The sequence below is a fragment of the Sorex fumeus genome, unplaced genomic scaffold (assembly GCF_029834395.1).
Source record: "Sorex fumeus unplaced genomic scaffold, SorFum_2.1 ptg000009l, whole genome shotgun sequence".
Classification (NCBI taxonomy): domain Eukaryota; kingdom Metazoa; phylum Chordata; class Mammalia; order Eulipotyphla; family Soricidae; genus Sorex; species Sorex fumeus.
Genome location: NW_026606066.1, coordinates 14,064,116 through 14,091,558, shown reverse-complemented (window position 1 = coordinate 14,091,558; position 27,443 = coordinate 14,064,116). Strand labels below are relative to the sequence as shown.

Below are 27,443 nucleotides of genomic sequence, written 5' to 3'. Positions count from 1 at the left end.
TATTCATACAAAAATGGAGTGGTGATGTGAATAAGAGCTACAATAAATATTTAATAAACAACAGAAACAGAGTAAACAGACCCCCCCTGGAAATGAATGACCAGAAAAAGGTTGTTTTAAAAAGTGTACTAACTAATTATGCCAATTGAAGATCAAACAACAATTTTATCAAGGACTGTAGCACTGTAGCACTGTCCTCCCGTTGTTCATCAATTTGCTCGAGTGGGCCCAGTAACGTCTCCATTGTGAGACTTTGTTGTTGCTGTGTTTGGCATATCAAATACGTCACGGGTGACTTGCCAGGATTGCCGTGCAGGCAAGAAACTCCCAGTAGCTTGTCGGGCCTCCGAGAGAAGCAAAGGAATCGAACTCAGGTCGGCTGGACTAGCCTCGTGAAGGCAAATGCCCTACCGCTGTGCTATCGCTCCACTATGTAAAGTAATACTGTATGTTTATAGAAAAATCAACTATAAAAAGAGCTAGAATGAAACTAAGACCCTAACTGGTGTGATGAGAACAAATTATCTTTTTTTAAGAAAGATGAGGAAGAAATCTAAGATATATTGAATATATGGTGAAATACTCCAATTTTAAACTGACTTGGAATTCCTAAGGAAATAAAAATAAAAAAGGCAATATTTGAAAATATGATAGCTAAGAAATTCTTAAAACTAAATAAAATCAAGTCAATCAAGTCATGAACCATCAAGAAGTTCAGACTGAACAAGAAAGAAACAAACAAAAAATAAGAGCCTTAAATCCTTGAAGAATGACAAAGAAATTTGCAAACATATGTGTATATCAACCAAAGTATGCACAGGCACTCCAACTAAAGTGTGCAACCTGCCAAGTATGTGACCATAACAGTGTATGTGATCCACCCCACAGTCACAATAACAACAAAGGAAAAGAAGGAAATCACTATAATCGCTTAAGTAGAGGTATGTTATTTCTATACTTTTATGTATATAGATTTCTATAAACAAGTTTCACTAAGTAGTTAAAAAAATCTTGCTATATATTACATATGTGCTAGTGGTATTTTAGCAACATTATTTTCTAGAAGAGTATTTACAAGTCCCCAAAATAATGTTAAATGTACCTTGATTTTATGCGTCAATTTTTCTAGATTGAAGAAGAAAAAATATTAGTATTTATAAGCCACATGGTTTCCTATATTTCTGTGTATAAATATAAATTTAATTTTCTGACCATTATACAGATGTCACTCATTACTCAATATTTAGTCACTAAAATATAATTAGGTAATAATAACTTGAAATAAATTATAAAGAAACTTCTCAAAATAGAAAAGAATCCTGAAAAAGGAATGTGCTATATTACTTTGTGTCCTGAGTACCAAAGCACATGGTTTGGGAGAAAAAGTATTTTGTATATATTAACACTGGAGTCTTTAAAATCTATGATATATGTACATATATATTCCTTTTAATCCAGTAAGATTCCTTAAAATAACAACAAAAAATGTAAGTTATTAGGCATCGATCTGAAAGTTTTCAGTGACCAAATCTGAAATAATCTAAGAAATAAAATAAACAACAAGATACTGAATCTTAACCCAAGGTATAAAATAAATATGCATGAGTCCATAGTGACACAGTCATTATTCAACAAATAGCAGAGAGGTACAAATCTTTGTTACAAAGAATTATAAAAATGGTATGTAAGTATTTTCTTGGTTTAAGAAATACAGTTTCCCATATCCTTGAATATTAACTGTATTTGATTTATGATTTGCTTCCAAAGAAAAAGTATGAAACAGTAACACTTTCCAGCAGATCAAGAGATCAAGGTTTACAACCAGTGATAAGTTAAACTGTTATCTGTACCACCTGAAATGACATATTAAGAAAAGCACCTCAACTCTATGGAGTTCTTCCTAAAAACAGATTATAAAATTATAATGAATCTAATTATAAAAAAAAAGATAAAACCAAATTGAAGGACATCTAAGAAATATCTTATTAAGCTTTTCAAAAGTGTCCAGGTAGCAGAAAAAAAAGGAAAAAAACTATCACAAATTAGAAGACATTAAGGAGATATGAATACTAAAAGCAATGTACAGGGGGTACGGTGTCGCCAGCAGGTCAATCTGTACCTGTGAGGCAAGTGCATAAGCAGCCCTGATAGTGCCTTCTGACTTCCAAATAGCCCAAAATTGCTATTGCGCCTTTGGCCTGACCTCAAAAACTTAGGGCAAAGTTTACCAAGAAAGTAAACAGCCAAAAGTTAGGTATGTGGGAGACACATCCACAAAATACCTCCGGCTCACCTATATAATTGGAGGCACGGCCTCTCTGGTTCCTGATCTAACTGCTTAACGGCCATGATCCCAGAGACTCAGAAACAAAAACCTCGAAACCCAACAGCTCTTGGCAGAAATGCATCTGTTCCCTGTAGTAGGTTACCAGTACCAGGCCACCCCAGGTGGGAATAGGTTTCGTGCCTTGGCCTGTTCCCCCTGGAGGCCCGATGGTCATCATTCTCCAGAGGTCACTGGACAATCAGGTCTGGGCCCACAGTGACGAGACACGCAGGGCCTCATGGGATGGGGATGGAGACATCGAGACCCCAAGTCACCACCCACAAACGGCCTCTCTGGTTCCTGATCAAGATACTTAACAGCCATGATCCCAGAGACTCAGAAACAAATCTCAGAACCCAGCAGCTTTTGGCAGAAATGTGTCTGGACCCCACAGTAGGTTACTGTCACCGGGCCATCCCGACCTCTCTGGCTCCTTATCTAGCTGCTTAACAGTCATGATCCTAGAGACTCAGGAACAAATCTTGGAACCCAGCAGGTTTTAGCAAGAAATCCCTCCAGATTTAATTGTTAAAATTTCAGAATTTCAAAATTGTGTGGCCACTATTGCAGCCACGCAACATCATATGTTATTCATAACCAGCAATAGAAAACAAATTGTCTATTGTTGCCTTTTTGGCAGATCTGGGTGTTGGGGTAAAATCCCAAATAATAATGGTGGGTCTGGTGTCAAAATATTGAATGTAATCAAAGTAGAGAGAGAGAGTAATTTGGAAATCATCTGCCCCACAGGTAGGGGGAGGGGTGGAATGGGGGTATACTGGGTTTTTTGGTGGTGGAGAATGGGCACTGGTGAAGGTATGGGTGTTTCATTGTATGACAGAAACTTAAACCCGAAAGATTTGTAACTGCTCTCATTCAATAAATAAAATTATAAAAAAATATAAAAATATATAAATATATATAAAATATATATAAAATATATAAATATATAATAAAATATATAAAAAATAAAATTATAAAAAAAAATTTAAAAAGTAAGGTGGAGTTTATGCCAAATTCAATCAGCCTAATCAGTGGCTGAATAAATAGCAGTACTCCTACATAAAAATATATAAATAAACACATGTAGCTTTCTTTTTGAGATCCAGAACAAAGAGCATAAACAGACTGGTGAATCTAGTGAATCTTTAAATATATATTGCTGTTGATTTATTAGTTGTGACAACTGTACCATGTATAATATTAATAACAGAGGAAACCGGATAAAGGGCATATAGAAAATGTATCTTTGCATCTTTTCTATAGGTCAAATTTTTTCCAGAACAAGATTGTAATTTTTAAGTTTTGCAATATGAGGCATCAAATCTAGGGTCTTTCATAGCCAAACAAGTGTCCTATCACTGAGCAATATCGTCAGCCCCCAAAATATAAGGTTAAATTTTCAGTCATTAGGTTTTAAGTAATAAAGTCAAATACATAGTATACATATAATATGAGTTTATTAATAAACCTGGGTAAAATGCCTACAAAAATTGATATATCTAAAAAATAATAAATTTAACTTCTGCACAATTTTTAAATATCTCAAGAAAATAATTTTCAAATAAATAGGCAACCCTGCAAATAAGATGTGTAATATAATTACAACAAATATTGGACTGTAAAAATTCTGTAAGAATTCTATAAGAATAGACCAAACATGATTTCCACCTAATGCCTCTTTTGCAAACCACAGCACCCAAAAAGAGAGACAGAACAAAAGGAAATGCCCTGCCACAGAGGCAGGGTGGGACGGGGGGGGGGGGGGGGGGGGGCGTTCGGGGGTGGGGCTGGAGCGATAGCACAGCGGGTAGAGCGTTTGCCTTGCACGCAGCCAACATGGTCGACCCGAGTTCGATTCCTCTGCCCCTCTCGGAGAGCCCGGCAAGCTACCGAGAGTATTCAATATGCCAGACACAGTAACAACAAAGTCTCCAATGGAGACGTTACTGGGCCCGCTCGAGCAAATCGACGATCAACGGGAGGGCCTTTACCTTTACCTTTAAGAATCTACAAGAAAATGACTGGGGAGATAAACCAAGAAAATGAAGCTCATGCCTCTATTAAGTAAGAGAAAATAATCATAAGACATACAACTGACAAACGCTTAACTTCTAAGATATGTAAAGAACTGACAAAATTTAACAACAGAAATACAAACAACCCCACCAAAAAGAGGAAGAAATGAACACATAGGTGGACAATAGGCACATGAAAAAATATTCATCATCATTGTCATCAAGGAAATACTAATCAGAACAACAACGCACTATCACAATCTGTCACTGTCACTGTCCTCCCATTGTTCATCGATTTGCTCGAGCAGGCCCAGTAACATCTCCATTGTGGCACTTGTTACTGTGTTTGGTATATCGGATACATCACGGGTAGCTTGCCAGGCTTTGCCCTGCAGGTGAGATACTCTCGGTAGCTTGCCGGGCTCTCCAAGAGAGGTGGAGAAATCAAACCTGGGTCGGCCAGGTTGGCTGCGTGCAAGACAAACACCCTACCTGCTGTACTATTGCTCCAGCCCACTATCACATCCTAGCTAAGATAATAATCAAAGAGGCCAAAACCAACAAAAGTGGTGTATAAGTGAAGTCAAAGAAACTCTGGCACAACGTTGGTAAGAATGTAGATTGGTTCTAGAGAAAACAGTAAGGAAATTTTTCAAGGAAATTAAAAATAGTACTACAGTAGCACTGCACTGTAGCACTGTACTCCCGTTCATCAATTTGCTCAAGTGGGCACCAGTAATGCCTCCATTGTGAGACTTATTGTTACTGTTTTTGGCATATCGAGTGTGCCACGGAGAGCTTGCCAGGCTCTGCCATGCAGGCAAGATACTCTCGGTAGCTTGCCGGGCTCTCTGAGAGGGGCGGAGGAATCGAACCCGGGTCAACTGCATGCAAGGCAAACACCCTACCTGCTGTGCTATAGCTCCAGTCCAGTACTACAGTATAATTCAACAATTCCACCTTTGGAATTTAATTAAAGAACACAAAAGCACTAACTTGAAAAGATATATGGTAACCTCTGTTCATTAATCAACAAAATATGTGGATAAATTGTCACACACACACACACACACACACACAATGATTACAGCTCAGTTAAGAGAAAAGAGGGAACTGGGCCAGAGAAACAGTTCAATGGCTTGAGTACATGCTCTGCATACAGGAGGTCTGACTTTAATTGTTGGCAACTCAGGTTATCCTGAGATGCCTGCAAGCATACAAAAAGCTAGGAGTAGCTTCTTAGTACCTCCAGGTGTGACCCACCCCCAAAAAAGGTGGGGGGGGGGAATTTTGCCTTGGGCTACAACATGGAGGAACTGGACAAGGTCAGTTTTGGTGAAGTCCGAAAGAGAAACTATCTAATGACTTTATATACAGTTATTGTATATAAACAAAAAGGACCTTAGTGCTATACTTTTTCTGTTTTGTTTGGGGGTCATACCCAGGTTTCTCAGGGGTTACTCCTTACTCCTGGTGGTAACAGGAGGCCCATATGGGATACCAGGGATTGAACCCAGATCAATATATGCAAGGCAAACATCTACTCTTTGTACTATCGCTCAGGCCCCTCAGCGATATACTATAGGGGCGGTACATTTCTTTTCCAAGTAGGCCCACTAGGGCTTGATATCAGGCACTAAATATGGTTCCCTAAGCACTATCAAGAGTGAGACCTGAGTGTAGAGCCAGGAGTAAGCACTGAACACTGCCAGGTGTGAACTCCCCTGCCCCCACACCCAAAAAGGAAGGAAGGAAGGAAGGAAGGAAGGAAGGAAGGAAGGAAGGAAGGAAGGAAGGAAGGAAGGAAGGAAGGAAGGGAGGGAGGGAGGGAGGGAGGGAGGGAGGGAGGGAGGGAGGGAGGGAGGGAACTAACAATCCAATGAAACCAAATCCTTAAATAGAAAATTGAAGTTACAAAGTGGACTAAAAGAATCCAATGAACTGTGGGTGGAAGGATGGAAGGATACTGGCACTTCAGCAGTAGGTGTGACGTAACACTGCAACCCTAAAACTTACGAACCTTTAAACTCTTCTAAGCCAATGTTACAGCAATAAAAAAGAAAAAAGTAAAACTTTAAAAATACATAGGGCCAGAAAGATAATATATGTATTAAGACAAACGCCTTGCATATAGCAGACTCAGGTTCAGTGCCTGGCATAGTCCCTTAAGCAATAATGCTTAAGCACAGAGTCAGGAATAAGCTCTGAGCACCAATGAGTATGAAATCAGAAAACTGGTGAAACTTTGACATCAGAACTGGGGAAAAAAAAAAACAATGAAATCAGAACTGGGAAAAAAAATTATTGATATTATAAAAGATCCCGGTAAAGTTCTTGAGCATACAAGATAGGATATCACTACCCCAAAAAGAGCCTATTTTAGAATTGTGGATAAATTAGAAAAAAAAGTTTAAAATATGATGCTTTTAAAATCTTGAAACACTCAAGAGAGGAAGACTGATTTTGGTGGGGGGATAGTGGGGGGCTGCAAAACAAGCTAATATATTCAATGTAAAAGAAGAAATTTTGTTTAGCTATTGAATTTTAATAAAAATGTTATTACTTTATGAAGAGCTTTTTAATTAACCAATTTTCTAAATAAATTTAAATTCTATAGTAAATAGAATAGTATATAGTAAATTTTAAATTCTTAATATAGTAATGTATATCCATATGATAAATTCAATTAAAAAATTCACGTCTAAACATTATTTTTATTTGTTTGGGTTTTATTTGTTTGGGGCTACTCCCAAGATGCTCATGGGTTACTACTGGCTCTGCACTCAGAAATTACTCCTGGCCATGCTTGGGGGACCATGGGATAGCAGATATTGAATCCAGGTCAGCCATGTGCCTAACCGCTGTACTATATCTTCAACCTCTGAAGATTATTTTTTAAAGAAGTAAATGCTTAACTTTCACACAGACACTTCATATCTGGGTCTTTCCCCAAGGGCCATTTTTTAAAATGATGAGGCACATTTACGAAACCCAGCAAGAGGGGTGCTCCTCCCCACCCTGTGCTTTTGCTATCTAAGCCCGTCTTCTGCTGGCCGCTTTCCCAGATCTATAAATGCACATTTCCAAGTGATCAGAGCTTCCCAGAGGCCGCCAAGAAACGTATATGTATGAGTGCTGCACAGACATGAAACTCGGCTAGTCTGTTCCTCTAGCAGTATCTCATTTTGACTTAGTAAATTTTAAATGTTTGTCTTTTTAAAAATGTGTACACCAGCAACTTTGACAAAACCTTAAGCAAGTTTTGTATTATTGTTCTCACCTAATAATGCCATAGAAGTTGCCCTATCCCAACAAGAGAGTCATAGAACAGTATCTCCTTAGACCCAGAGTTAGGGACTGAGTCCTGGGACTACCTGTTTTTTTCTGTATGGCCTATGACTTAACTTTTAGCTTTTCTTGTTAAACAGTTAAAAAACAATCAGAAAAAGAATCTGTGTCACATGAAATTTATAAAATTCAAATTTCAGTCTCCATAAACTTTTATTGCACAAAAAAGATAATGAAAATTTCCAAATATAATATACATAAAAGTGAGGTGAAGAGAGAATCTTAGCTAAAATGAAACATTTCAATGTAGCAGCAGCTGGTCTTCCCATTACCTTTTTTCAGTATTGAGGACAAAAATATCTATGGAATTTGTGTGTCTAATATTGAAGCTACTAATCAATTTACAAATGAGAAATCAGTTGCTATATTTGCTGGATTTTATAATTAGCAAATGTATTTTTATTATAAAATCATATATAACATGATTTTATATTTTTATATCATATTATATATAATATATACATATATAACATATCACATTACATATTATTTTATATTTAATTATAAAACTTCTTTGATTACTTAAGTATTTGAAAACATGCCCTCAAATTCCTTTTGATCTCCACACTGGACTTAAAACTCAGTTAACAGTATGTGTAATTTAAACAATAATGGATAACTATAAAATTTTACATTATACTGTATAAATTATTTAGTCTTTTTTCTGCTTCATAGCATCAAAATATTTCCTGTATGGTACAAAATTTAAAGCCACTAAAAGCAAGTTGAATAGTAATTTTTGCATTATTTTCAGTATCTAAAGAGTAAAAATGTTTAAAGCATTGCCAAACAAATTTTAGTTTCTCAAACTAAAGAACATCACAAAGATATTTGTCTTTAATGGGGTTAAGCCAAAAAACCTAAACAGTCTAAACCCTTAAATTTTTTCACAATGAGGCATAACCAAACTTTACTTTTATGTTTCACTATCCTGATTTTGAACCAGACTTCCAAGGAAACATAATCATGTTATGTTTAGCTGCATTTTAAGTAGATCACAGAAAAAAAAACTTTCCAAGAGTCATAAACACTAGAAACAAATTTACAAAACTAAGAATTTTATAAAATGTGGGGCAATGTTATATTTTGCAGAGTTATATTCAGTGAATATTTAACCTTCTGTCAAGCCTTTCTTTTAGTCATAGAATGTGTATTAATAGAAGCTATGTGTATTAAACTTCATTATCACCACTTCCTTTAGTTATTTTCTCTCCCTTGTCCACAAGTAATTGCTACTAAAATTTAAGAATATTTTACGTAAAATTAATTTTAAAAATTGGGAAGAATTAATACAATGTTTCCAAAACCTATCCCTGCACTAGATAAAAATTCATTGCTTTTTATTTCACTGACTCACAGATTTATGTAAAATTCCTTTCCTTGGTTTTCAATTTCGGATGTTCAGCCAACTCTGATTCTTTGGGATTTTCCAAAAAAATCTTAGTTTCTTGCAAATATCACAAGGAACAAACAATACAATGTGTATTCTTATACAGACTTCATCCAAAGTGACTAAAATTAAACTCTTGTATCTTCATTCACATAATTTTTTAAAAAGTCTTTACTTGTTTACGAAAAAGAAATGTATGGAAAATAAGACTAACACAAAACAATCACTAACCCACCTTTGAAAGAGTGCAGAGAAAACCTACTATGAGTCTAATGAAAATTGTTTTTATTATGCTTTTATATGTATAAACATAATTATATAATACATTTTATTGATTGACAAATATTATCACGAGAAGTTATATAAAATGAAAACTATTGCTGTTTCATCTGCGATGTTCAATAACATTTCTATCAAAGCCAATCTTTCATGGGAGCATTTAAAACCCAGAGGAAATATTGGAAATAACCCAAGTCCTTCCTACAAATGATGTCGTTATATAAATGAAATGGCTACCTTACATCTGGACTAGGAAATGCTTTTTCTATTTCCATTATTAAAAGAGTTTTAAAAATGCCACTTGATGACTCTTTTGCAAACCACAACACCCAAAAGGAGAGAGAGAACAAAAGGGAATGCCCTGACACAGAGGCAGGGTGGGATGGGGGGATGGGGGATGGGAGGGATACTGGGATCCGTAGTGGTGAGAAATGGGCACTGGAGGAGGGATGGGTATTTGATCATTGTATAATTGAAACCCAAGCACAAAATTTGTGAGTCTACAACTGTACCTCATGGTGTCTCACTAATAAAACATTTTTTTAAAAGAGTTTAAAAAGTTAATACAAAATGTCCTCTTTTAAATATTTTGCTTCCTTGTATTCTGTATCTATAAATTTGAAATTCATTTATCAGAAGCTAGCTATAGCATCTATAATTTATTTTATCCATTATTGATGCATTGTCAAGCAGGAAATTGAGACATTACACACCAAGGAAAAGACTGTCTCTTGTAGTTTTTAAAAGTTGGATAAAATCGGGGGATATGGTGCCACCAGCAGGTCAACCTGTACCTGCAGGGCATGTGCATCAGCAGCCTGATGTTGCTTTCAGGCTTCCTGACACCTCAAAATTGCCGCTGTGCATTTGGCAGGACCCCAACAAGTTGGGGCCAAGTTTACAAAAAAATTAAAAGACCAAAAGTTAGGTATGCCCACAAACCACCTCCAACACAGCTATACAAGCTCATTTATTGACCTTATTTCAGATACCCATAAATAAATCTCAAAAGTGATCAAAAGCCACAGTTAATCTTGACCTGCACATGGCTGAACAGACCAGGGTAAAAGGGAGGGGGGCGGGTTAGGATGGTGCCCGTCCAAGCAGAGCCCCTGGCAGCCGCTTGCTTACACAATCCAAAATCTCTGCCATATCCCCAGCCTGACTCCACAGTCTCAGGATGGACCTCACCAAGATACAATCTGCTGAAATCTCGGGTGTGTGGGTTTTGTGACTGAAATCTCCAGGCTTTATCAGAGTTGGGATGTGCTACCTTCCCCCACTTCACAATACTCCTCGAAGTACTGGCAGTCACCCCCACGAACCAACTCCATTGACACCCTATAAGCTCTTCTACCAGCCTTGCTTCAGAGACCCTTAAAAAATCTTAAAAAAGATCAAAAACCACAATTAATCTTGGACCCACACATGGCTGAACAGACCAGGGTAAATTGGAGGGGGGTATGTTGGCCTGTGCCTGCACAAGCACAGCCCCAAGCTGTGCTTGCTTGCTTCCACAATCTAAAATCACCGCCATACACCTGGCCCAACTCCACTGTCTCAGGATGGAACTTATCAAGATACAATCTGCTAAAAATTCGGGTATGCAGGTTTTGTGACTGAGATCTCCGGGATTTCTCTGGGTCAGGATGGGCTACTTCCCTCCAACTCCCTGTACTTCCAGAAGCCTCGGCAGTCACATCCAAACCCCAAAACTTCCACCCAGTTGAAAAGCTATTCCAGCATTGCCGTCCCCACAAAAATACTGAATGCCCTGAACAAACACTAAGACCTCTTGGCACCTGTATTGCAAACCATAATGCATAAAAGAAAAAGAAGAGAGAGAGCAAGAAGGAAAGTGCCTCCTATGGAGGGAATCTAGGGTGGAGGGGTTGGGGGTTGGGAGATGGTGGTAGGGAAACAGGGGATATTGATGATGGGAAATGTACACTGGTGGAGGTATGAGTGCTGGATGATTATATGAATGAAACCCAATTATGAACAGTTTTGTAATGGTCTATCTCATGGATACTCAATCAAAAAATTTTTTAATTTAAAAAAATAATGTGGAATTCATGCCCAATTCAATGAGCATAATCAATGACTGGATAAAAAGCAGTACTCCTACATTAATTTTTCTAAGTTGGATAAAATAAATAATTAACATCTTGCCCACAAATATTTCTTCATATGCAGCTCTGTAGCATTGTAACACTGTCCTCCCATTGTTCATCGATTTGCTGCAGCAGGCACCAGCAACATCTCACAACAAATTGTGAGACTTGTAGATATTATGCAAATCAAACAATGACAATTCTATATCCTCAACTTCCTCTTTACCCAAGTCAATCAACTCAACTTCATCAAGCCATATTACCTACAAATCATCAACATTCTACCCTTACAAATTTCAGCACCTATATAAGGCAACCAGAGAGCACTGTATTCTAAAGGTCAAGGCACCGTATAAACTAGCAATTCTAAACTGTTTTTTAATTTTGCCTTTCTTATAGAAATTCCAACAGAGGCTAGGGGCTAAATTTGCTTGCTTTTACTTTCTGCCACCTGGCCAAAATGTGACATTTCTCTTTGACCTTCCAGACATTCAGCTCTCTGAGGTCATATGAGTTAAATAAGTCCTGTTTTCCAGAGTCTCTTTGTGCTTCCCCTTGTGACCATACCAATCTTGCCTTCTCATAAACACAAACAAAATGCTCCTTTAAATGAAAAAACATAGTGTCTTCCAATTATCGTTAAGAAAGATATATACCTACAGAAAAAGATGGGTAGTTAGGTAGGTTAGATAGATGACTGATAAATAAGATATAGTTATAATTTTTTCCTTTTTCTTAATGCCTACACAAACCTTTTATCCCTAAAGAGACACATAATTTGCTATATCTATTTCTACCATACTAAGCCTGGTGTTAAGATTGAAGCAGTTAGAAATATAAGGATTTAAACTTAATTTCCAAAATATATAATTATTCTAGTATTGCTTATTAAATAATCATGTCATTACTTTGCAGTAACCCTTCTAGTCATACTAGTCAGATATGTGTAATTTTGGCTCAATATATTTATAAATGTTTGATCAACTGGCATAACAGATTAAATGTCTTATCTATTCAGTAATATTGACAAATATTTTGTATAAACACACCCACATTATTTTATACATATTTATTCACTATTTTATAGATTTGAGAACTTATTTTACATAACTGAAACATTGTAGCCTTGACCAACACTTCCCCTCCTCGCAACCTCTGGAGTTACTCTTCTACTCTTTGCTATTTATACTCCACATGTAAATGAACCCATATAATACTCGCTTTTCTGTGTCTGGCTTATTTTACTTAGCACAGTATCCTCAGGTAATTCTGGTTATTAAATTATTACTTATAAAAACATTATTTTTAACTCTCCAAAAGATTTAGTACTTATTCGGAAGTGTTAGATGTATTAAGATCCATTCTTATATTATTGTGATCTTGTTATTCCAAAATGCAGTCCATGAGATCCCCAAAATATCTTAATCAGTGAATTTCACTTGTTATTTAAATAATGATTTTAATTGCTTAAACCATTTTAACAATTGAACAAAAGAAAACTTTAACAAAAGAAAATCAATTGAATTAAAACAAAGATTTTAATTGTTTTTCTTTTTTTTTCTTTAGGTTTTTTGTTTTGTTTTGTTTTGTGTTCCACCTGACTATGCTCAGGGATCACTACTGGTTGGGCACTCAGAAATTACTCTTGGTGGGGCTCAAGTAACCATATGGGATGCTTAGGATCAAACCCAGTGAGAGGTAAGCATCTTGAATCCACTGTACTAACTCTCCAGCCCACTTAAAATTTCTTTTTCTGGACTCACCTGTGTGCCCAATTGTATTCACATCTGAATATCTCATTAAACAACATTTTGGCATTTTTAAATGGTTTATGTTTCAAATTAAGCCACTTCACAAAATACATTTTAAGATATCTACTAACATGTTATGACAAAAATAGCAATTATTAGAAGCACCTTTCTTCTTCTGCATCTGGTTTTTCTTCTTTTAGTACCAGATATCATATCCAGAGCCTCATTAATGCAAGGCAAGTGCTCTACTCTTAAGGCACATACAGGCCTTAACGATCAACTACTTTATATGGCCAAGCAACAATTATAACAGCAATTGATAGCTTGTTCAAGTTCTTTCTATCAAAAATAACTTTTATTTTGGTGTGGGGGGCACAATCAATCATGCTCAGGGATTGTTTTGTATTGTAATGTAATGTAATGTAATGTAATGTGATGTGATGTAATGTAATAGTAGTTTGTTAAGTCTTTGTAAAGAATGGTAAACATACTGTCAGTTTTTCCAATAAAAAATTATGAAGCTGGGGCTGGAGAGATAGTACAGCAGGTAGGGCGTTTGCCTTGCACGCGGCCGACCCAGGTTCAATTCCCAGCATCCCTTTTGGTCCCCTGAGCACCGCCAGGAGTGACTCCTGAGTGCAGACCAGGAGTAAACCCCTGTGCATCACCGGTTGTGACCCAAAAAAGAAAAAAAATTATGAACCTTTAACTCCAGAAAGTCCCACAATAAAATCACTCAGAGATCAGAGAGAGAGTCTGGGGGTAAGACACGTGCCTTGCAGACAACTGACTCTGGTGCAATGCACAGCATCACATATGGTCCCTCTATTATCTCCAGTTGTCATGTCTGGGCACAGAGCCAGAAGTAGCCCAGTGAACACAACTGGCCCAACACCCTTTCCCTACCAAAAAAAAAAAAAATCCCAATAATAAAAAAAAGAATTTTAAAGAGAGATATTTCATTTACTAGCCTATTGGCACCATTCTCATGATCACGATCATGATCATGACCATCCTGTTGTTCGTCGATTGCCTTGAGCAGGCCCCAGTAACGTCTTCTTCATCCTAGCCCTGAGATTTTTTAAAAAGTGCCATATTCAAGGCTCTTTCAGGGTTAGGCGAATGAGACTCATCATTGTTACTGGTATTTGGCATATTGGGTATGCCACGGGGAGTTTGCCAGACTCTGCCGTGTGGGCAGGTTACATTCAGTAGCCTGCCAGTTTGTCCAAAGTAGGAATGAGATAATAAGATGTCACGCGGCCGCAAATGCGGCCGTGCACTTCCGGGAGCTGGGTTTTATAGTCTCTGAGTCTTGGCCGTTGATGGGATTACACGGCACCAAGGGGCCAATTGTTGGGTGTGACCCCTGCCTACTGGAATTTGGAGGATCTGGGTGGAGGATGCTCAGCCCTGATCCGAGCAGACTTGGAGATCTCAGCCCCGGGACCCACATGCCTTTGTTCCTCTGCTGGTACCTTCATGTGTGTGGAGAGTGGTCTCAGCATGATGATGGCTGGTGATACATGATACTCTAATCCTAGAAATTTAAGGCCCAGTAACCTTAATTTGTTTTTTTTTAATTTATTGTTCTCTTAATAATCCCTCTACTCAAGGCTTAGGGTTCCAGGGACGATTCCCAGTGATTCTTTATCTCCTAGTGATGTTCAGTGGGTGGGTGCGGGTCTGATGGTTGGTGCTCAGCCATGAGAAGCAGTACAGCTAAGGTCAGGTGATGCAAGAAGTCACTAGACCCACAACCAGTGATGTTTTGGAGCCACCATAGCTAGAGGGAGTCATGAATTGTCCAGGATTGAAATCAGGGCCTTGTACCGGGAAGGGTGTGTGTTCTACCCCTTCTCGGACCCCAGAACTTTAGTATGACCTGTATTGATTCTAACACAGATAGGCCATAAATGTAAGGTTTTTCAATTTTTCCCACACTATTTAAAAGGAAATTGTTCTGAATTTCTGTATACATTAGGAGTGCTTTGTAAATTATATAATAAGATCTTGTACAGTCATTAAAAGTAAAAATCTATTTGTTGGGACTTAGCAAAGTAGATGTGACTGACAAACATAATTTGCATAGCATTCCATCCTCAAAACCTGAATAAACGTTATTTTCAAGTGTTCAAGAAATATTCTCAAGTATAGACCATCTGTTTGAAAAAACATTTGAAAAACTTCAACAATCTCAATAAATTTATTAAGATATAAATTTCAATTTTAAAAGGTTTTGACATATTTACTAATTTATAAATCATATCAATAAACCTCTAAGATCAGAATTATGGTATGAAACTATAATCAACCAAATAAAGATAGAGAAAGGAACCACAACACATTGAGGGTTAAATAGCATGGTACTGAGCAACTACTGGGTCAATGAGAAAATCAAAGGTGAAATTTAAATGTCCCTAAATATAAATTTTAAGACATAACTTATCAGAACTTATAAAATGCAGCACAGAACTCATAAAATGCAGCAAAGTTGGTATTGATAGCTATATAGATCTATAGCTATATAGGTCTATCTCAGGATACAAGAGAAAAACCTAGGCTAAATTAACAAAACAGATCCAAAAGATAAAAGAGAGCTTATTCTTTGAAAATATTTAAAAAAAAAACTCTCAGACTAAGAATAAGAGAAAGAAAACAAAATGAGAAGTGATAAATTACAATAAGTAATATATGAATCTAAGTGGTCATAGAGAAGTGCATGAACAAAAATATAATGACAAATTAGACAACAGAAACTGACAGATTCTTAGAAACATACATTTCAATGGTAAGTCAGTAAGAAAGAAAGTATGAACAGACCCACTATGAGTAAAGAAATTGAAACAGTCGTCAAAATCCTTCCAAAAAACAAAAGTCTAGAAAGAAATCAATTCACTAATGCATTCTTACCAAACTCTTAAAGAATGGATACCTACCTATCCTTCTAAAACTCCTGTGTAAAACTGAATAGCACATTTCAAACACATTTTATTAAGCCAATATTACTCTGGGGCCAGAGCTATAGTACAGCGATTAGGTGTTTGCTTTGTATGCACCCCATTAACCCACTAAGAATAATCCATGAGTGCTGAGTCAGGAGTAAGCTTAGGGTGGCCCAAAAACAAAAACAAAAATATTATCAAGTCAACATTACCCTAGTTCCAAAACTAGATAATAACATAAAAAATAAGAAAACTATATGCCTATGTCTCTGATTAACATAAAAACAAAAATCCTAAATAAAATACAGCAACTGAGAAAATTTAATAGTACATGAAAATACACCATGATCAAGTGGGATTTATTTCCAGGATGGAAGGATGGTAGAGTATATGTGAATCAATACAATTGGTGCACCACATAAATAAAGAAAAAAATAATATGAGTCAAAAATTATATGATTATCTCAGTGGACACAGAAAAAACGCATTTGAAAAACTATAATATCCTTTTATGATTTAAAAAATTCCTTGAGTTATAGATAGTACAGTAGTTAAGGCACTTGTCTTGCATGCAGACAACTGAGGTTCTATCTCCAGTATTGGTCCCCTAAGCGCAGCCTGGAAGATCCCTGAACACAGAACCCTTAGCATCACCAGGTGTGGTCCAACTATCCCACCCCCCAAAAAAGAATCCTCAATAAAATGGGTATAAGAGATACATCCTTCCATATAATAAAGGTTATATATGACAAATCCATTCCCAACATACAAAAAACAAACACAATGGAGAAAAACTGAAGTTTTTTTTTTTTCTCAAAGATCAAGAACAACAGGGACTGGAGCAATAGCACAAGAGGTAGGGCGTTTGCCTTACACGCAGCCAACCCAGTTTCGATTCCCAGCATCCCATATGGTCCCCTGAGCACTGTCAGGGGTAATTCCTGAGCGCAGAGCCAGGAGCAACCCCTGTGCATCGCTGGGTGTGGCCCAAAAAGCAAAAAAAAAAAAAAAGATCAAGAACAACAGAAATAAGTCCACTCTTATTACTCTTAGTACTACTATTCAATATAGTACTGGAAGTCCTAGCAAGAGCAATTAGACAGAAAAAAATATTAATAGAATTCAAACTGAAAAAGAGGGGTCAGAGCGACAGTACAGCTGGTAGAGCATCTGCCTTGCATGCTGTCAACCCAATTCTATCTCTGTTACTCCATATGGTCCAGAGCCCACCAGGAATTATTCATTAGCCTGAAGCCAGAAGTAATCCCTGAGCACCCCGGGTGTGGCCCAAAACCCAAAAAAGAAAAAGAAGTAAGATTATCACTAATAGAATAAAATTATGATGTGCACAGACATTTTCATATGATTCAGTTATATGAATTTTATATATTTTTTAATTATATGAATTATATGGCTGGAGCGATAGCATCGTGGTAGGGCATTTGCCTTGTGTGCGGTGAGCCCAGCCAAGACAGGTTCGATTCCTCCGCCCCTCTTGGAGAGCCTGGCAAGCTACCGAGAGTATCTTGCCCATAAGGCAAAGCCTGGCAAGCTCCCCGTGATGTATTTGATATGCCAAACACAGTAACAGCAAGTCTCACAATGGAGACGTTACTGGACCCACTCGAGCAAATCCATGAACAACAGGAGGACAGTGCTACAGTGCTATATTTTCATATAATTCAGTTATACAATGCTTCTCCTACCCAGTCCAAAGTTTTTAACACTGTAAATGGTAGACTATTAAATTAATGTCCCCAAATCTGTTGCACTTATGTACACAAATAATGAAACATCAGGAAAAGAAGTCAGATATACAACCCCATTTATAGTTGCATTTAAAAAAGTAAGTCACTGTCACTGTCCTCTGTTGTTCATCAATTTTCTTGAGCAGGCCCAGTAACATCTCCATTGTGAGACCTTGTTGTTACTGTGTTTGGCACATCGAATACATCACAGGGAGTTTGCCAGGCTTTGCCATGCATGCGAAATACTCTTGGTAGCTTGTAGCTTGCCGGGCTCTCCAAGAGGGGTGGAGGAATCGAACTCGAGTTGGCCATGTTGGCTGCACGCAAGGCAAACACCCTCCCTGCTGTGCTATTGCTCCAGCCAAAAAAAGTAAATATCTAGGAAAAATAGAACCCCAAAAATTTCAAATCTGTATATAACAGCATCTTGAGGGGGGCAATTATTTGGAATTTTTAGATAAACTTCACCATATTTCAATGTATATTTTAGTGTCTCACAGTACATTTACAATCTTGCAAAATCATTACCTCTGTCTAATAACAAAGTGCTTTTATCACTCCAAAAAGATGCCCCATGACTATTAGTAGTCATTCCTGGTTCTCCTCTATACTCCTGGCTTGGCAACCACTTACCTGTTTTAGTCTCTAGGGATTCCCCTATTCTGTATATTTCATATACATAATAATCATTCAATATGTGACCTAACAATGTCTTACCTTATATATAACACCTTGTGTCAGAGCATTTTCGTCTCTTAAGGAATACAAGTTAAAATTCATTTTATAATGGGATTCTTTATGTTTTTTATTTGACTTTAATGAAAAGAAGCAACCACTTGAACTAGATGCAATATCTTCCTAGTAGTTATTAGCTACGTAAACCTGCATAATTTATTCAACCTCTAAGTCTGTTTCTTAACTATAATATTATATTTCAAAGTGTCTGGTAACCTTTTAGAGTTATCTGGGAATTAAAATATTTTTTCTTAGTTTGAGACTGAGAAAATATCTATTATCATTTCAAAAAAGATTGCCTAATTACCATCATCATTCTAATTTGCTACTCAGCTGTTTATGCTAGAATAGGAAGTGTATAATATTGAAAAGAATGATGAGTTCAGAATCAAAAGCTTTAGACTCTAGGCCAAGTTCTGCCATTAACTTGTATAAGAAGCATTCCCTTCTTTAAATATAGAACAGTGTGGTACTGGAATAAAGACGGACTCTTAATCAGTGAAGTAGAATTTAAAATCTATTTAAATAGAATTTAAAATTTAAAATCTATAGACAGACCCTGAGGTATACAGATAACTAATTTTCAATAAAGAAGCAAAAATATGAAGTGAGCAAGGAAGGCTTCTTCAACAAATGGTATTGGAAAAACTGGTTGGACACAGGCAAAAAAATAAATAAATAAACTCAGAACTCGGACCCCTTTATAACACTTCATACCAAAGTCAAAATAAAAATAGAAAGACCTCAATATCAAACCTGAATCCATAAGTTACACTGAGAAAAATATAGGCAGGCCTCTCCACAACATTGAAACTAGAGCTACCTTTAAGGAGTCAATGCCATTGCCAAAGCTATCAAAAATAAAGACAACAAATGGGATTAAATTAAATTAAGAAGCTCTTCACCTCAAGGAAGTAGTGTCCAAAATACAAAGAGACCACACAGCATGGGAAAAATCATTTTCCCAATACTCATCTGATAAAGAGTTAATATCCAAGATATATAAAGTACTGATAGAACTATATCCCCCAAATCATCCAATCCCATCAAAAAATGGGGAGAAGAGATGAACAAAAACTTCCTCAAAGAAGACATATAAATATCAAATAGACATATGGAAAAAATACTCTACATCACTAATCATCTGGAAAAAGAAAATCAAAACAATAATGAGATATCATCTCACACCACAGAGACTGGCACACATCAAAAGGAACAAGAACAACTAATGTAGGTATGGATGTGAGAAAAAGGGGACACCCATTCACTGTTGCTGGGGATGTAGCCCAGTCTTTCTGAAAAACAATATGGACACTACTCAAGAAACTTGTCGTTGCACTCCTATTTGACCCAGCAACTCCACTTTTAGGAATCTTCCCCATGGGTCCAAAAACATAGTGGATAAAAGACATTTGCACAATCCCATGTTCCTTGCAGCACTATCCACAATAGCCAAAATCTGGAAAAACCCAAATGTCCAATAGTAGATGACTGGATAAAGAAACCATGGCTCATAGACACAGTGGAATACCAATATGTCGAAGAAAAAGCAACTCTTGGGGGTTGGAGAGCTAGTATAGTGGTAGGGTACTTGTCTTGCATGTAGCCAACTCGGGTTTGATCCCCAGAATCCTATATGGTCCCCTGAGCACCACCAGGAGTTATTCTTGAGTGCAGGGCCACAAATAACCCCTGAATACTGCCTAAAAATGTTTTGTGTGTGGCCCAAAAATAAATAAACAATCAAAAAAAGATGAAATCATATCATTTTCTGCTATATGAATAGATCTGGAGAGTATCATGCTAAGTGAAGTTAGAAAGAGAGAGACTGACACAGAATTGCCTCTCTCGTACGCAGGATATAATGAAACAGTACAGTGGAATAATAAATGCTCAAAGAACAGAAATAAAGAACACGGCAAAGGAAACTGATCTTTAGTAGGAAGCATGCCACATGGTGAGGTTAGGGGGTAAGATAGGGAAAGAACCACAGTGATAGAAGGAAATGTTCAACCAAGAGAAAGAAAGCGAGATAAAATGTAGTAAAGTGTTATGCATGAAACCATATCAGAAACAGTACTGTAAACCATAAGGTCAAAAGTTATAAACAAGCTCCTCTCATAGAGGCAGAGTGGTGGGTGGGAGGAAAACAGGGGGCAGTTGGGGGAGGAGGGAGAGGACACTGGTGAGGGAATTGGTGTTGAAACATTGTATTCCTGAAATCCAAACATAGATAGATAGATAGATAGATAGATAGATAGATAGATAGATAGACAGATAGATAATGTCTTTTATCTATTTGGTTTTCAGAATTTCACAAATCTACAAAGTTAGGACACCTATAAATTAAAATTTTTATTTCAGTTGATATCTACAGAACGTCTGTAACCAAAAAAACTTATGATTTAATAAAATGGATACTACTTATTTTTACTTTCATATTAAGAACAACATACCCAGGGTACTTAAAACACCTCCTTGAAATAGGAGTATACTTTATGACTTTTATTTAGATTACTCTATCAAAACATAAAACTTCTTTTTTCATTTACTTGAACAATCAGACAATGCATTTCAGTCTATGTTGTCCTGCCCAGACTTCTGAAGCGACTAACATCCCAGTTTTAGTCCAAAATGACACATATGAAATACGATTATTTTTCTAATTACACTTTCTTACTCTATTTGAGTTCCAGAACTCAGTCTAAATGTTCTCTAATCACTCATCATAAACTATCTCACTTTCTAATATGGCCTCAAATTTCTTTGTTTTCAGGTGGTACTCAGAGTTTACTCCTGACTCTGTTCTCAGGGATCAGTCTGGAAACCATATGGAGAGTCCGGAATCAACCTAGGGGTGTATACAAGCACAGCAAGTGACTTAATCCCTGTACTATCTCTCCAGTACTTGATCTCAATATTTTCATCATGCTAAATGCTTGTGGGCTTTCAGTTCTACCACTCATTACCAACCTTAGCATCTTATACATTGTTGTAAGTTTCTAAAGTCATTCACATTTATAAAGTAACAATTTATAAAAGTGGAAACGAAAACTGATCTTATACTATTTTTCTTTGTACTACTAGATGTAGTATATAAATTAAGTTCATATGTGATATAAATTCATACAATTATATGAAACAAAATGGAGTATCAATCTTATCCAATCTACTTGCTATTTTTGCTATTTTCAAATTTTAGTCCCATTTTATTCCTTCCCTAATTTATAATGTAAGAGACTTTTCCTTGGGTTTGGAAAGATAGTATAGAGGTTCTAGGCTCAATCTTTGCAAATTGCTAATTCCAGATCAACCCCCTATATCAAACATTCCCCTTAGGTGAAACCTTAGAAGTCCCCCAAGCACCTCTGGTGTGGCCTGGGTAACCCCTAGCACCACAGGACTCAAGCAGCACTGCATCCTGTGGCCTCTGCTGAACTGAAAGCTTATTTCGCAGAGAATTGCCCATGGGACCCCCAGGCTTTCTGAGTGACACGTGGGAGGCCCCTCCATTAAAAGAAATATCTCTCTTCTTTCCCCTTGAATAAAACAATAAACTAGGGAATTTTAAAATCTATTATATAATTTTAACAGGTGCTAAGATCCATCAACTTTTCTGTGCTAACAATTTACCTTTGAAGAGTGACCCTTATTCTAGGAGAAAAGGAAAGATAGCACAGCAGTTACAGTGTCTGCCTTCCACACATCCGACCTGAGATCCCCAGAACTTATATGGTTCCTCCCAACTCGACTGGGAGTGATCTCTGCACGAAAAGTACAGACATGTATGGTCCAAAAACAACACACACACACACACGCACACACACGAGAGAGAGAGAGAGAGAGAGAGAGAGAGAGAGAGAGAGAGAGAGAGAACCCTTTATTGTAGCGCCATACTTCAAGCAATTGTTTAAGTTCAACTTTAAAGAAGCTAGTTTATTTTTTTGCTTGTTGGGGGTGGTGGGGCACACCTAATGGTGCCCAGGACTTACTCCTCCTGGCTCTGTGCTTAGGGTTCATTCCTGGCAGTGCTCAGGGGACAATATTTGGTGCTCTGGATCAAAATGGTGTCAGATACCTGCGAGGCAAGTACCTTAAGGTCAGTATTATCTCTCCATCCCTCCAAAGAGGCTCTTTTTAAAGATACTGCCATTTTAGGGAAGGATTCAAAGTAAACTCACTACATATTTAGAGGTTAATAGATATAGGACAGAAATGTTTAATATAAAGATATGCTCCTTAGAAAAGGTCTCTTTTATGGCTTGATGATTTCAAAATTATCAGATTACTATAGAAGCAAATTCAACACTGAACATCAATAGAAAATTTAAAATTATAAGCAATATCCTAAATTCCTAGCTTTGTGACTTTTTAAATTTTTCTAGTTTCTAGTGTTCTAGTTTCACTCCTCTGAAAGCTTAATTTTATCCTTAATAAAGTGATATCACCATCACTATGGCTACATATAGTCTCCATATATATTCATCTCAATCACTTGATCACTTGACATCCCGTTACTCATCGATTTGCTCAAGCAGGCACCAGTAACCGTCTCCATTCATCCCTATAGCATGCTAGTGTAGCCCAATGGCATCTGCTCATTCTAGGAACACAAAGAGCTTCAAACCGTTGTTCAGGGTTTTGACGAAGGAGTCTGACCATCTAGTAGGTGGGCAGCCACGTGATCTTTTGATATCCCGTGGAATCCAGTCAGTAATGGTTGTAGTCCAGTGGTCGTCTCCAAATCTCATTACGTGTCCAGTCCATCTGATTTTCGACGCCTTGGCAAATGAGACAACGTTCCTGATTCTTGACCGTCAATGGAGGTCAGAACTCTGGATTCTCTCTCATTCATCTCAATATTATAATAAAAATTAAATATCTGAAGATCAAGTGGTAGTTTCTGATAAAGTTCAATTGAGTTAGCACAACTTTGCACTAACTAGACTGTGAGCTCCACATAGATGGACTTTTTTTCAATTTCTACATGCCACATGTACAGATCCAAGAACATGTCTGAACTTTTATAAAGTGAATGAATCTTTAACAAGAGACTATGACTTATTCTATATCTTCAGGTGTAGTAGTCAGGTACAATCAATATCAAATTATATTATGAGCCTACAAGAATGAAATGCCCTAACCTTTACAGTCAGTAGGATCTAGAAAACGCAATTATGCCTTGTCAACAGAAGAAATTACCTTTGAACCTTCACAAGAATACTTGAGGATAAAAAGGAAGTTTATCAGTGTCTTCTCCAGTACTCCAGAGTACTCAACTACCCTTAAGATGTGGGTCATACACACTAATAGATGGTAAACCTTGGGAAGCTTTAAAAAATATTTTCCTCCTTCTCCGAGAATCATAATCAATATATTCACTCATTGGGCATAATTGGCCGTTTTATGATTTTTATATCTATCTCATTCCATCTACCTCTGATATTCCCAAATATTATCTTGTCTTTCAATGCATTTCTAGTTAGTCTTCCAAACAGACAGAAAAGTTTCCACAGTTATAATTAAAAATTCCATCTTCCACCCCTTTTATAAGTGGTCCATTTCCCTACTTTCCCTTTTTAATAGACAGACAGTACTGAGACGCACCTTTGAAAAAAAAAGACCTGAAACCTAGAATTTATCTATCTCTTTTTCTATCAGAAATGATAATAGCAGCTAGTTTTCATTGAGAAATTATAAAGTGCCCAAGTACATCACATAGGTGATTTTACAAAACCAAGGACAATAAACCACTTGTTTCCCATTTTTCAGTTGAAAAAACTGACTTCCCAAGATCACATGTTGATAAAAGTATTAGAATCTCCTTGACTGTGTTTTCAAATGCTATGCCATATTTTCTGTCACATAATTACTGACAAAGTAATCAGATTTATTTTCTAAAACAGAACCCAAAGTTATTTCTTCCTTTCCTTTTAAACATAAAAAGTTCAATCCAGGATCTGACTGTGTTAAGCCAGTTAATTTTTTTTTAAAAAAATCTTTTTTCTTAACAAGTTTTAAAAAACCATATCTTGATCTTAGATTTACCACTATGTGGCTTCACACAGGTTATTCAAACTCCCTGTGCCTCAATTTATATCTTAAAGATACTTTGTTTAATATGACAGTTTTTAAGCACTATAAACAACAAAGCCATGAAAACAATTGGGAAAACTGAAAGCAAAATTGTACAAATAAATAAGTAGATGAATAATTCAGTATCCTTTTTAGCCTCTGGAGTCTCTTTTTCTTATAGTGTACAGTTAAAAAGATATTCTCCTTGTCAGTAAACTTTCATTTTCCACTTGGAATGCCAACTTTTGACTCTGCAAAAATGTCCAACAGACTAATTATTAGTAGACCTTCCTTCTTCGCCAAACTAGCATTTTCTCTGCTCCTTAAAGGTACAAAGTGTTTGCCAATCCAGTGCAGTGAAGTCACCCTCTTCTAAATTCCATTAATCTCCATGTAGTACTGAACCCTTTAACTGTTCCCACAAATGACAATCCATAAGCTACATCAAACAGACTTCATCCTACTTTCTAAGGACCTATCAAGGCCCCGCTCTCCCAATAAAAAGAGGATTTTTCCCTGTGTCTTAATTTTCCCTAAAACTCAATTCTTCAATTACTATATATAGTTCAGTTCTCTTTTACAGCAGTAATACTATTTTGATGTTTTTCATATCTTTTTCTCTGAGTCTCCACAGAATCCTAATTGATATTATAATCTATTAAACTTTGGGGAGATACACAAATCTTTTACTCTCATTTTTGTTTTTTGTTCGCAAAACAGCTTCACTTGGATTCACAAAGAAGTGTCTCCACTTTTAAGCTGGTAAGCTAACCAGACCGCTTTCCAGTTCCCCCTCTCAGACGCAGACTCAGGCCTTTTATTTAGATTCTTTTCCTCGAGGACGCTCCTGCATTCTCTGCTCCCTGTCTCCCGGCGCCTTCCCTACCCAAACCTGGCGTCCTGAGGAAAACTGGGCATGCTCAGTAGTCACAGCCGATTCCGAGACGCAAACTGGAATCTTTTATTTTTGGGGGGGAGTGGGGGGCTGGGGAAGGCGATTTTCAAGCCAACACAAGAGGTAAGGCCCTGAAAATACAGAGGCCCGGGGTATGTTCACTCCACTGTGAAGTGTCATTTGATTGAAAGATGTAATCAAATCATAAAAACGGGTCTTTTGCTTCTCTAGATTGCAAGGTGGGTCACCGATGAGTCGCAGAGAGCTGAAAGCAGCCCTTCTGTCCGGTTTGGTGCAGGGAGATTTCTGCTGTTCTGAGATGTGACAGCCTTGATGAATGACTGGAAGCTCGAGTTTGGCATCTTTGTTTGCCTCCAGAAAATACTGCGGGGGTTTTCCCCCCTTACCCTCTGACTGTAACAACTGTTCTAGACTGAGAAAGACATTGCCCGAAGATCTACAAAGTCTGTAAATCTGACAGAGAGATCGTAGAGCAATTAAACTACCAACAGAAGAATTAGATCTAGGATGATGACTTAAGATCCAGATGTTGTCTATTTCTAAAAGACAATTCAGAAACCTTTCAATTATGCATATCTAAATTATGTGTGTCCCCCCCCCAAAATGCATATCTTCTTTGTATGTGAACCATGATTTCCCGTTGAGAGACTGACAGAACACCACACACATACACACACCACACACACACAAACACACACACACACACACACACACACCACAAGCCTTCTGTTCTTTCCCCTGGTTTTTGCAGACTAAATCTCTAAAGCTGCAACAGCAGCAGATTCTCTTACCTCACTGCCCAGAGGATGAAGCATGGGAAGGAAATTTATCACGGATGAAATATGAGAAAAAGGGGGCTTCTTTGCAGGGGCTTGAGCCACCACTGCACAGCCTGAGAAACAGAGATAGGCAGTAACAGACAGGGAGAGAGACACACAGCTGCCCCTGCTGCTAAAACCTAGCCATCTCTTCAAACAGAAGCAAACATGAGACATTTCATCACGATAGTGCATCCATATTGAGAAGTGGGAAAAAATCATGTGCTTTGCGTTATGCATTTCAGTCACCCAAGATGGGAGGAGACCCCTGTCCATATGCCAGGGATGCTAATCAAAACCCCTAAAGTACACTGGTTGCACCTACCTAGCTAGCAGATCACTTGCCTGACAGGTTTTGCTGCAAACGGTTAATCTCTATGTGACAGCAGGTTGTCTCTTACCGTAGGCAGCAGCGGCTCCATTTGGGCTCCCTGGTCTTTAATCTCCATGTTTTGTAATGCCTCTGGAATAAGCACCTTTCTCTGCAGTGTCTTCGGTGTCTTACACTCAGCGCGGCACTCTCTCTGCTTAGTATTCGAATCAGGTAGCTCTGAAGCAGGAGGCAATTGCACACTCCAACTCACCAGAGTCACATGGCTCCTACTCACTCTGGCTGCTGGCCAGGTTTTGCACTGAATGTCTTGATTCCCTCGGCCAGTAAGAGAGATCTCCCAGGTCCTATATCACTGTTCACACCTGACTATTACTATAAAAAGACAGTTTGCAGTTCTGCAAGTCTGAAAGATCTTATGAATTTTACCTAAGATATTAACTAGTTCCAGGTGGACTCTAACCAGTCCAGCCAGATTTTGACTGTTTCTCAAATTTTCATATTCTGAGAAATTTACTTTATTCCCCAAACCCTGAAGGAGACATAATTTAGAAGAGATTATGTAAATAAGAAATGATGTTAATAGGATTTAATAAGTGTCCTGTTCTGAGTACCTGGGCTTTTTTTGTTTGTTTGTTTCAGCTGGTTT

The 27,443-nt window shown here is 37.4% G+C and overlaps 1 protein-coding gene across 8 annotated transcripts in view; it reads right to left on the bottom strand.

Annotated features, from left to right (window-relative positions):
• SLC4A10 (solute carrier family 4 member 10) overlaps positions 1–27,075 on the bottom strand; it is a 320,600-nt gene extending 293,525 nt beyond the window's left edge. For 4 of the 8 annotated variants that reach the window (XM_056110435.1, XM_056110428.1, XM_056110429.1 and 1 more), the window contains exon 1: positions 26,437–26,631. Coding sequence is in view for 6 of the 8 variants with exons in the window: in XM_056110428.1 (XP_055966403.1) it covers positions 26,437–26,460 (24 nt within the window). In the remaining 2 variants the exon portion in view is untranslated. Of the gene's footprint in view, positions 1–26,436; positions 26,632–26,864 lie in introns of those variants that run through there. The other 4 variants (XM_056110433.1, XM_056110436.1, XM_056110430.1 and 1 more) reach the window with 2 other exon arrangements.
• Between the last annotated feature and the right edge of the window lie 368 nt (positions 27,076–27,443).